This window comes from Hyaena hyaena, unplaced genomic scaffold, assembly GCF_003009895.1.
Source record: "Hyaena hyaena isolate Hyena2069 unplaced genomic scaffold, ASM300989v1 scaffold_501, whole genome shotgun sequence".
NCBI classification, from domain to species: Eukaryota; Metazoa; Chordata; class Mammalia; order Carnivora; family Hyaenidae; genus Hyaena; species Hyaena hyaena.
In genome coordinates, this window is record NW_024081135.1 from 899,793 (window position 1) to 911,906 (window position 12,114).

The following is a 12,114-nucleotide window of genomic DNA, read 5'->3' on the forward strand; positions in this document are numbered from 1 at the left end:
GGGCTAGGGCCGCGGTCCTGAGGCCTGGGTAGGCAGCCACAGTGGGGGCCATCTTTGGTCAGGGCCAGACTTTGCAACTCTGGCCTCGTTGGGTGCAGAGGTTTTGTCATGTTCCTGTGAGGCTTCCCAAGCTTTATTCAGAGGTGCCGTCACATCCCTTAGAAACAGTGCACCTCTTACGGGTCTTGCTTCTGTGATCCAGTGGGTGGGTCTGGAGCAGGGCTCAGTGTGGAGCTAAGATTCTCCACTACCAAGGCAAGCAAGGCCTTCCAGAATGCTCTACCTGCTGCCCAGAGCATCGTGAGACTTTCAGTCTGGTGAGTGGGAGCAGGTGCTATTCCCAGGTGTGAGGGACACCAGGTGACCTTGTCTCAGACCCTTTCAGACAGTTCCTCCCCCGGCTTCAAGTCGTGTCCTCATGTGCGTGCACTGATGGCTCCATTGGGCCCCAGACCCCTCTGCAGATCCGGGCAACTCTGACCTCTGTGGACCCCAGTGGTCTCTAGGTGCTGCGGCTCCCTATCCGGTGTCCCTGCCCAGAAACTCAAGGCAGCAAGCTGAGGCAGCCAGAAGGCTTACTTCATTTGCTCCCCACAATACAGGGACAATACATTGTCCTCTGGGGCCCAAAATCCAGTGTTTTGATAATTACCATTTCAGGCCTTTTGTTTGTTTTTGGTGGTTTTAGGCAGGAGGGTATATTGCTTGCCGTGACACCCATTTTGGCCAGTCATTCTATGCCTTCCTCACCTGATTTAAACTGGATTCTTCTCTCCTCCCTCTCCTTCCCTTCTGCCAGCTTTGGCTGATGTGTGCTCCAGGCCAGACCCTTCACTGTGCCCTGAGGGAGGCCAGGTGGAGGTCAGAGAGGGCCCAGAACCTGGAGAGAAGGAGGAGGGGTTCGCACGGTAGCGCCATCCAGCTGCGTGCACTCAGAGGAAACCTGGGGACCCAGAGGAAGCTCGCGGTGATTGTCATCCTCCCTGCCTTTCACTGATGACAAAACCGAGGCCCAGGGAGGTGAAGCCCCTCCTAAGGTCATACAGCGCAAGAGGTCAGAGGAGGGGATTTGAACCCAGGCCTGTCAGACCATGATATTAGTAGCTGACATTTGTTCAGTACTTTTGCTGGGCGGGGCACCACTCTAAACACAGCATGACAAGCCGTGCAATCCTTGGCACAGCCCCAACAGGCAGGAATGTCGCCTCAGTTTCTAACAGTGTTTCAGAGTACTGGGACTCTGGGACTGGAGTTTGAATCCCACTTCTAGCTTCTCTCTCTCTCTCTCTCTCTCTCTCTCTCTTTATTTATTTATTTATTTATTTATTTATTTATTTATTTATTTTTTCAAGAGAGAAAACACAAGTAGACGAGGGGCAGAGAGAGGGAGAGGGAGAGAATCCCAAGCAGGCTCCACACTGTCAGCACAGAGCCCAATGTGGGAGTTCTAACTCACAGACCATGAGATCATGGCCTGAGCTGAAAGTTGGATGCTTAACCAACTGAGCCACCCAGGCGCACCCCCCACTCCTAGCTTTTAAAGTGTGTGTGTGGACACCTGGGTGGTTCAGTCGGTTAAGCATCTGACTTGCGCTCAGGTCATGATCTTACAGTTTGTGAGTTCAAGCCCCATGTCAGGCTCTGTGCTGACAGCTCGGAGCCTGGAGCCTGCTTTGGATTCTGTGTCTCCCTCTTGCTCTCTGCCACTTCCCTGCTTGCACTGTCTCTCTCAATCTCTTTCTTTCTCAGAAATAAACATCCAAAAAAATTTTTTTTTATTGTGTATGATCTTGGATCCATTACTTAAACCCTTTGCCTAAGTGTCCTTACCTAAACCAGATGTTATAGGTCAAATTGTGTCCCCCCCCAACACACATACAAATTCCTATGTTGGGGTCCTAATATCCAGTACCTCAGAACATAACCTTATTTGGACATAGTGTCTTTAATGAGGTGATCTAGGGGAAATGAGGCCATGCGGATGGCCCTGGTCCAGGATGACTGGTGCCCTTATGAAAAAGGGACATTTGGACCCAGAAATCATTGAGGGAAGATGATGTGGAGAGCTCAGGGAGGAGATGGCCATCTCTGAGCCCCAGAGAGAGGCTGGGCACAGACTCCGCTACAGCCCTGAGTAGGAATGAACCCAGCACATGCCTTGATTGCACGTGCACTCGAGCTGTCCAGAGATCGTTCCTGTTGTCTGAGCCCACCCAGTCTATGGGACTAGGCTCCAGCAACCTCACAAACTCCCATCCCAAAGCTGATAAGGACAGCCATCTCCTTCTGTGAGGATTACATGAGAGAGGGCGTGGCACGCAAATGCCCAGTGATTGAGAGGAAGCTGCGGCCCAGAGAGGCAAAGCAACCTTCCCGGGATCACATAGCACACACCTGTGCTCCTGATAACTCTGCCGCCCTGTCTGAACTCCAATCTAAGCTCCCTCCCGAGTGTACTTTGCCGGAGCTCCTGCCACCTTGGGCCTTCTTTGCCTGTTGCTGGTGCTTAACCACACAAATTGATCATCCTTTCAGAGGTCAAAGGTGGGGGGGGGGGGGGATGAAACAACAGAGGAGAGGCCAGGCTGGCAGAGAAAGGACATAACTCAAGGAAGTAATTATATATTAAGTGAAAAAGTCCCACCGGTGTGCTCACTGATGGAGCACCGCCACGTCCCTGATAGATGTGCAGCCCTGGCTGCCTTCTGCCGGCAGGAGCCGTGTCAGAGTGTCTGCCGTAAGTCAAGTCTCAGCCACCGTCCAGGTGCGCTGGCTAGCAGGTGGGGGCCGGCCAGTGGGTGGGGGGTGGGGGCTGTGCAGGGCAGAAGAAGACGCTCCTGTGGGGAAGAGGACCTGGCATTTTGGGATGGAGCAGCCTGGCACCTAATTAAACACTAAATGATGGGCCCTGGGAGTTGAGCCTCAGTTTCCTAGTCTGTAGAATGGGTGTCACTGTGATAAGCGAGACCCAGGACCTGGGGGTTTTCAAGAGCCTGTTGCTGAAACTGCTGGAGGCCAGAGAGGGTCAGGGTGAGGATGCAAAGAATAGTCCTCTCTGGTCCTCCAGAATGGGGGAGGGGTGCAGTTGGGTGGGGGTGGGTTGAGCAGATGATGGGCTGTGGGGTGCAGGGGGAGGGGGGTGTAGGGGTGTGTGAAGGGGCAGTTAGCTGGGGATTGAGAAGACTACCCCAGGGTCTGAATTTGAGGGGAAATGGTACCAGAATGAAAACTGCCCATCGTCATCACAGCTCAGCTCTCCTCCCCACCCCTCATCCCTGCCCTGGGGAGAGGAGCCATAATGCAGACCACGGAGGGAAGGCATTGTGTCAGGATGTACAGCCAAGTGGCTGGGCCGTGCTGCCTGGGGACAGCACCCCAGGATGTCCAGGAGGCTGGGGCCCTCAGCACCCAGGAGCCCAGGCACAGTTTGGGTCACCAGATTTAGCAAATAAAAGCATAGGATGCTAGTTCATGTGGATTTCACATAGACAATGAATTCTTAGGATAAGTATGCCCCATGTAATATTTGGTACATACTTGTACTCAACTTTCTGTCGTTGCTTCTCTGAAATTCAGAGTTAACCGGCATCTTGCATTCCATCTGACAACCCCAGATGCAGAGACAGGCAGGAGAAGCCATCTCCTGGGGTCTGGGGAGGGAGCTCTCAAGTCAGACTGCCCCAGGGTCCAGTCCCCCATGTAACTAATCCCATGACCTCGTCAGATCGCTGGAAACTCGGCCTGGGTTTTCTCCTCCATCTTCAGAGTGCCTACGTCGTGAGACTGATGTGAGGACTTGGAGAGACCCTTCTAAATCCCTGAGAACAGCCTGGCATGCAGTCCCCACTCAACAAGTGCTCCCCCGCTATTATGTACTGAATCTGGGTGAGCAGAAGAACTGTGATCAATCACTAGCCATGCACGTGAGGCGGCAGGTTTCAAACACTGGGGTCTCAGGACCCCTTAACCCTTAGAGAAATTACTGCAGATGCAGAGTTGTGTGTGTGCATGTTTGATCTATCAACAGTTACCGTAACAGAAATTAAAGCTGAGAAAGAAATGTAAATATTTATGTATTCCTCTTAAATGATAATGAGCCTGCTACGTTTACATAAATAACATATTTAAAATTAAAAAATTTTTTTAATGTCTATTTATTGTTGGGAGAGAGAGACAGAGTGCAAGCAGGGGAGGAGCAGGGAGAGGGAGACACAGAATCGGAAACAGGCTCCAGGCTCTGGGCTGTCAGCACAGAGCCCGACCTGGGGCTCGAACTCACTAACAGTGAGATCATGATCTGAGCTGAAGTCAGATGCTTGACCAACTGACTGAGCCACCTGGGCGCCCCCCTAAATAACATATTTTAAATTAAAATGGCTCTGTGTTTTAAAACCAGTGGAAAAAGTGGCGTTGTTTTACATTTTTGCCCATCTTTCCTCTGTGTGGCTTCATCGAAGTCAGCTGGCTTCTCGCATCTGCCGACCACTGCATCCAGTCCCATCTGCTGTCGCGTGTCATCTGGCCTCTGGGACACGCTACACCTGGGAGCACACGCGTGTGAGAAAGGCAAGTATCTCAGTACTACCGTAAAAATGGTTGTAACTTTTTGATCTGAGTCCGAGTGGGGGCCGCGGATCACGCAGGTCAGACAGGCCCCGGGCAGCCCCGGAGCCCTGCCGCACCCGCTGACGGTGGGGAGGGCATCCGGGCTGGCCGCGCGGCCGTGCTGGCGTGGGCTCTTCCACGGCGGGCACGCACAGCCGCAGTCCGCACTGAGCCTCGGGGAGCCCGGCTGGGGTTAGCAAGCACTTTACAGCGAGGTCGCTAAGGCCTGGACCTTCCTTGGCCTGGCCATCCCGAGCAAGAGGGGGCAGAGTGGTGACAGGAGCCCCGCGTCGTGAGCTCTGGGGAGGACACGCTGTGCTGTGTGAGGCAACCTCAGAGCCGCAGAAGGTGCTGGGCCTCAGGAGTCGTCTCTCTTCATATCAGTGATCTCCTTCCTGCCTGCGTGTTCTCCTGATCCCGGTTCCTACCTGCCCCTGCGCCCCCCCCCCCACACACACAGTGGGGGCCTGCCACCAAGGAGGGGCCAGGGACCTTAGGTGAAAGGTGAGCGTCAAGCCAGGGCCTCCAGGTAATCAGGGTTGCTGAGCCTGTGGCTGGCCTCTGCATGTGTATCTTGCCAGCGCGACCCTCTACCCCTCGAGGCGTCCTGTGTGTGTCTCTCGGGACCTGTTGACGGGGTCTGTCTAGGGCTCTGGTCACGGCGGATGCATGTCTGTACTCCCCCTTTGTTGTTGTTGTTTTAATTTTTTATAAGTTTATTTACTTTTGAGAGAAAGAGAGAGTGTGCACGAGGGGCAGAGAGAGGGGGAGAGAAAGAGAATCCCAAGCAGGCTTCGTACTGGCTGCACAGAGCCAGAGGTGGGGCTCGAACTCACACACCATGAGATCATGGCCTGAGTGGAAATCGAGAGTCAGACACTCAACCACTTGAGCCACCCAGACACCCCTGTATGTCTCCTTTGTAGGTTACTGGTCCCTCCCTGGGCCGCATGCAAGTCCCTCTGGGTCTCTCACTCAGTGCCCACGTGTGACTGTGGGTCCGTGTGGATGCCATATAAGCAAGCACCCTGACACTTTCTCAGGTTCGGAGTAGCTGGCCATCGTGGGGGCAAAGCTGGAGGGTGGTGGCAGAGTTTTCCTGTTGTTTCCAGCACATTCTTCTGGGGCTAGGAGTGTTGTTAAGGCAACCAGCGGCCACCTGGTCAACGGAGCAGCTGTGTCCATGACCACGTTCGGAGAGCTCGCTCTGTCTCTGCACTCCCATCTGGCCCCTGAGCTGGCAGGCAGCACTGGGGACAGGCCACCTCTGTCCCCTGGCTCCTTAGCTCTAGAAGCCCGCCTGAGCCCACTGCCCCCACCCCCACCCTCTGCCTGGGCCCAAGCAGGGGCCCCGCACATGTGGGAACAGGCTTCAGATCTTCAGTCATTCTGATTCAGCAAAGATTTATTAACCTCGACTGTGTGCTGGGCACTGGAAACCAGGGGCACCAAAGACAGACAGATGAGGTCCTACACTCACAGAACTTAAGAAACATATTAATACCCAAGCCTTACACTCTCTCGGCCCTTACGGTGTGCGGGTCACCGTTTTGTAACTTATGTGTGGCAGTTCATGTAAACACTGCAATAATTCTAGTACTGCGCCTGTTTTCCAAATGGGGAAATGCAGGCACAGAGAGGTTAAATTACTTGCTCTAAACCACACAGCAGCAGAGGCAGATTTGAACACAGGGCACCTGGCTCCATGCTTTGAACCACTAGACTGCACAGCCTCTACTAAATGAGAAATATAATTTCAGATAGTGGTAAATACCACAAAGAAACAAAACTAGTGGCTGAAGGGTGCTGGACACTAGGGTCATTGAGGTTGTACCATTGAAGAGTTGGCATCTGAGTGGAGTCTTATTAGCCAAAGAGAGCCAGCCATGCAGAGGTCAACGGAAACAGCATGTGCAAAGGCCCAGAGGAAGAATCGGAACATGGCATGTTGGAAGAACAGAGTGAAGGACACTGGCTGGAGCCTAGTGAGGGAGGGGTTCAGTGTTGTAACAGATAAACTTCCAAGGCTAAGTGGCTTCCACGAAAAGACATACATTTCTTGCCTGTGGGTGTTCCTTGACCAGCTGGTCAAGGGTGCAGGGACCATTCAGGGTCAATGGTGCAGGGACCATTCAGAGCCCTTCTTTCTGTGGTTCCACTGTCCACAGCCTATGGTCCCTGGGTGGCTGTGTCAAGCTAGTGGAAGGGAAGGGGTGTGGGAGATGTCGATGGGCTGGGAGTGCAGTACTTTGTGATCCAGAACCTAGCCCCCTGGCCACTCTCAACCTCAAGGGAGACTGAAATGTGCTCCAGAAATGTGACCCAGAAGAAGAGGACCTGGGCATGGCAGGAACGTGGCTGGACTTGGCCACTAAACAGCTGCTGAGTGAGCCAACAGAGCGGTCAGATTTGGGTGTTTTCTGGTGTAGACAAAGGGGGTTTGCTGATGGGTGGGAGGCCGAGGAAGACAAGACCCAGAGGTGGAGAAGCTGAGGTTCTGGGGGGGAAAGGGGAAGATTTGGGGTTCCCTCGGCCAGCTGCCAGGGCACTGTCCCTTTATGGCCCTTGGGAAGGCCCAGATCCTGCCCTGTGGAGCCTTGAGCTAGGCTTGGACATAAGTCCAGAGGGCGTGTGCATGTGTGTGCGCACACCTACAAGCGTACATATGTATGTCCAAACAATAAATGGGAACCCCCCCAAAACTATCTCGCTGCCGCTGGGCTGCCCTGTGTTGGTGAAAGGCCTTCCCCAGAAGGCACATGTGCCGGCCTTGCTGTGCAGTCTTGCCTAAAGCACTGCCACTCTCTGGGCCTCAGTTTCTCCACCTCTGAAACCAGAGGTCTGGAGCAAACTGGAGGCCGTATGCTGGTGGTGGAAAGGTCAAGTTCAGCTTGCAGCCTGCACCACCCTCACCATGTTTGTCAAAATACCCAAAGAGTGGGAGACTTTGATTAAAATTTTGATTCAGTCTCTTAAGATTTGGGCCTTTTTAATGTCCATTTTGTTGAAAAGCCTCTTCAGGAATAAGCCAAAGAGGGGAAGATACGTTTGCCCAGCAGAGTCAAATATTTATTACCATAGCTGTGTTTGAGTTATCTTATCATTATGGAGAGAATGGCAATAATACTCATAATCAATAATATTTATTATTCATCTATTGCTCTGAAACTCCAAGTGCCATACAGTCATTAGTAGGAGGGACCCTCACAGCAGCCTCGTGATGTAGGTATTATTATCCTCCTTTTACAAGTGGAGAAACTGAGGCTCGGAGCTCACCTGAGCTGGGGGCCTCAGAGAGAGGGCGGCCTCAGGGCTGGGAACTAACAGTGTGCTGAGTGGCCAGGAGGGAGGTTGGCAGCCAACGTGGCCATTCTTCTCGGAGGCCTGGCTCCCCTCATGCCACACCTACCCTTTGTCTGCACAGTAAGGGACTTCTGGTACCCAGGGAGGTTGGTCAGAACCTTCCCCGTTCTCGGGCACCATGAGGCCAGGGACAGGGAATGCAGGCTTGGAAACTCTTCTCGATCATGGCAGACTCTGGTTTTCTAAAGCAGAGATAAACCATGACATGGGATCCGAAAATACACGGTTGTATATTTTCTCTTCCCATACCTATCCACCCAGCCACCCATCCACTCCCCAACCATCCATCTACCCAGTCACTCACCCATCCACCTGCCACTCCACCCATCCATTCATCCACCCATCCATTTATCCATCCTCCCATCCACTCACCCATCCACCTGTCCACTCTGCCACCCATCTGTTCATCTACCCATCTACTCACTCACCCTCCCATTCATCACCCAGCCACCCAGCCACTTGCCCATCCAGCCAGCCACCCATCCATCCACTCATTCCTTCACATCCCTACCCACACCGACACCCAAGTAAAGAAGAAATAAATGGTCCAAGGGAACAAATCAACCAACCATCCAGCCATTTTATTTGTCCATGCTGTAATCCAGGTCCAACGCTGACATTGGGGAGTCCAACACAGCCTAGACACTGGGAAGCACCCAGTGAGAGGGGCCATCAGGCTGTGGTCTCAGAGGTATCTGAGTTTCTCCAGTGTCTGTGGGCACAGAGTCCAGAGGTGCCCTCCCCTGATGGCTCAACACAGTTGCTCAAGGTCCCTGTAGTCTGCCTCACACCACACCTCACCCGCAAGCAGAGGCACCCGGGGACCCGCAGATGCACAGCCACACACCCACATGCACACACCACCCTGAACGTCTCAGGCACATGGAGAGAGACACACACATAGCAGGGTATATGCGGGAGCACACAAGATGTATGCACATCAGGACCCCAGAGGTGCTTGGAGGTGCAGCCACATGACGACCCCAAGACTCCTGAAGGGCACACACACACACAGACATACACACATGCGTGCACACAGAAATGCAAACGGACATGGATTAGAACACCCACGGCCTCTTGGGGGAGAGCTTTCTGGGTTGAGAGGCACTGGATGTGGGTGGACCCAGAGCAGAGAGGCCTGGTTTACACCTCTCTGCCAGTCTGCCCTGGGACTGTGACATCCACAGGAAGCCCTGCTGAGCCCTGCCATCCATGGGACCCCTCACCCCAGTGTTTCTTCCCCATAACTGAGGACTTGGCCTCACCTCTGGGGACACATGGCAGTGGCAGGGGCACCCTGGTGAGAAGCAGCCTCCCTGAGCACAGTGGTGACAATCGAGCCCTGTGATGGTCACCCAGTGCCCAGGGCACGGGCGTGCCTGCCGCATGGCTCACTGTGAGGTCACTGCTCAGCGCCCCTGCTCAGAAGACCTGAGCATAACAGGCTGAGTGAGGCTGGGGGTCTGAATCCTTTCCCAGGTATTACCCATGACGCTTCAGTCCAGGCATCCAGGGGCCGCTTTCGCCCACTTGGCCAACAGAATTTGAGAACCCAGCTCGGTGAGGGTCCCTCCCCCTAGGGACCAGGCCTCGCTCCTCCTTACCCCAAAGTGAGGAGCGGAATTGAGAAGAAGCACAGGCCATGGAGTGATACAGGCAGACTCAATATAAATAAAATATTCATATAAAAATAGTCTCTTACAAAATATTCTCTCTTATCCAGTGGCTCACTTTCCAAAAGATGAAAACTGCTGGGAGTTTTATTATTATCTTTCCTCTCTCTCCGAATTCCAAACTGGGTTTTTCTACTGGTGTTAAGTGTGAGCTGGGCAGGACTCAAGGATGGGAAACGTCTCCAAATCTGGACCGGCTTAGATTTCTGGATAAGTAGCAGCAAACAGCAAAAAAATATAAACGTGTGTGTATATATATCTATATATGTATAAAGGACATCTGCTCTGAAACATCTAGTGCTGCAAGGGCATACTTGCAAAACCGACTAGTAGAAATATCTGCATAAAGAATAATCATGTACAGGCCTACTCGGCTCCTTGCTCTAGTGACAAAATTATCCCGCAAGGAAAGCAAGCGGTCCACTTTGATTGCAGAAAACGGATCCCGACGAGGTGGAAGGATTCTTTTTAATTAAATAAATTAATATTATTTTTTATCAGAATAAATTGTTAAATATTGCTATGTTGAGGCCCAAGGGTCCAGGGCTCCTGGTGCCAAAAGGCTCTGCTCCTCAGGCCAAGGCGGGCCCCCTGCGGTGTCTGGGGTTAGGTGGAGCAGCAGCGGGTCAGGAAGAGAATGGTCAAGGGCTCTGGAGAGATCTTTCCTACAGGCGCCTGCCGGAAGACCCAGGAGACTGTCCCTACAGCAGAAAAGACAAGCGCAGCGTTCCTGCGGTTCCCCGTGCAGATCCGGGGAGAGACCCGCCAGGGTGATTGCAGCTTGGAAGCTGTCCGGTTCTCCCCGCAGTCTGACTTGCAGCTGGAGAGGGCGGCGCGGCGGAGTCCCGGGCTCACTTGCATGTGTACACCTCGGTGCGCTCGCTGCACGTGTTGCACTTGACGTAGCAGCACCAGTGGAACTTGCAGTTGCACTGCCACACGCGGGCGTACTGGTGGGTGTTGTAGCCACGGCCGCAGCACATGAGGTCGCAGCCACTGGCCTGCGGTGCCGTCTTGTTACACGCGCGGCCCTGCGTGCCCACACTTCCCGTCACCGGGTCCTCCTCGCAGTAGTTGGGCGACTTCTCGATGTACACCAGGTCCGTGTCCATGGGCTTGCGGTACGACAGCGGCTTCTTGATCTTGAGGAAGGTGGGCCGCTTGTTGCGGCTGGCGCGCACGGGCTCCACGTGAACCGCCTCGTTGTACTTGTCCTTGAGCACGTAGCCCAGCTCCCGGAACTGCGGCAGCGTGGTCCAGCACGTCTTGGTGGTGCACGAGCCCGACACGCCGTGGCACTTACACTCCAGCTTCATGTTCTCCTCCAGGATCTGCGGGGGCGGGCGGGGAAGAGCATAGCGCCGTCACTGCACGCCCGTGGGGCCTCCAGCCCCGCCCCGCCCCGCCGGCCTGGGCTTCCGGTTCCCGGTAGGTGGCCGACACTCACACCTAGTGTCAGATCCCTCTCACCTCCCGCCTGTGTGCTGTGCTCCTCCCTGAACTTGTTCCTCTCCTGGCCTCCCAGCTCCTATCTGGTCCTGAGCCTGGTGCTCAGATCAGTCCAGGCCAGCCCAGAGCACACAGAGCTTCCCTTCGGCCCGCACAGGTTTAAAATCATTTTGAGCCAACACTTAAAAACCAGCAGCTCAACTTCCAGGGGTTATTTTTGGCAAATAGAAAGGGCATCTGGCAACTCTACAGTGAGACTCAAATTATTTAATAACTGGCACCACTGAGTGCCGACGTTTGGGTATGGACGCTGGCCACAAATGCCAGCATGGCCCTCCCGTACCTGCACCTGACTCCTTCACAGGCTGGCACCTGTGACCCCAATTTGCCACAGTCCCCACCCCTCTCTGTTACTTCCCTGACCTCAAGTATGTATTTTCAGAGGTCATCTGCTTTGACCACTTATGACATCTGCAAGGCACAGTGAACATCTGGGGCTGGGTACCCTGGCTCTGATTTAACCCTCTCTGACATCCAGGCTACATGATGTGCCTCTTCTGAGTTCCCAATACCTCATGGGCTCCCACTGCCATAGCTCTGAGAGGCGGCGCTGTACAAAAAAGCAAAAAGCACAGATGCTGGAGCCTGGGTTTAAGTCCCAGACGCAACATCAACCTGCTGTGTGCCCTTGGGCAACTTACTTGACTCCTCTGTGATGCTGTTTCCCAGTATGCAAAACAGGGATAATAATTGTAATTAATTATAATCACGCAATGAGTTACCAGTCAGCAACAAAAAAGAAGGAACTCATACACACAAGAAGAACAGATCCCCAAGATGTGATGTTGAGTGAAAGAAATTGGATGCAAAAAAAGAACATACTGTATGATTCCGCTGCTCCGAAGTTCAAGGTCAGGCAAAACTAAAGGCTGGGTTTCATTAGGTCTTTATTGGCATACATGGGCAGTGGGCTACAGATGGCCCGCGATGGCATTTTGCTAACACCTGCTTTGGAATATCCCAG

The 12,114-nt window shown here is 53.5% G+C and overlaps 1 protein-coding gene across 1 annotated transcript in view; it reads right to left on the minus strand.

The window, feature by feature from the left end:
* Positions 1-8,528: 8,528 nt before the first annotated feature.
* The window catches only part of WNT7A (Wnt family member 7A), a 60,788-nt gene continuing 57,202 nt past the window's right edge, over positions 8,529-12,114 (minus strand). The window contains exon 4 of the mRNA XM_039254945.1: positions 8,529-10,972. Within this exon, the coding sequence (XP_039110876.1) occupies positions 10,493-10,972 (480 nt within the window). The 3' untranslated portion in view covers positions 8,529-10,492. The remainder of the gene's footprint in view (positions 10,973-12,114) is intronic.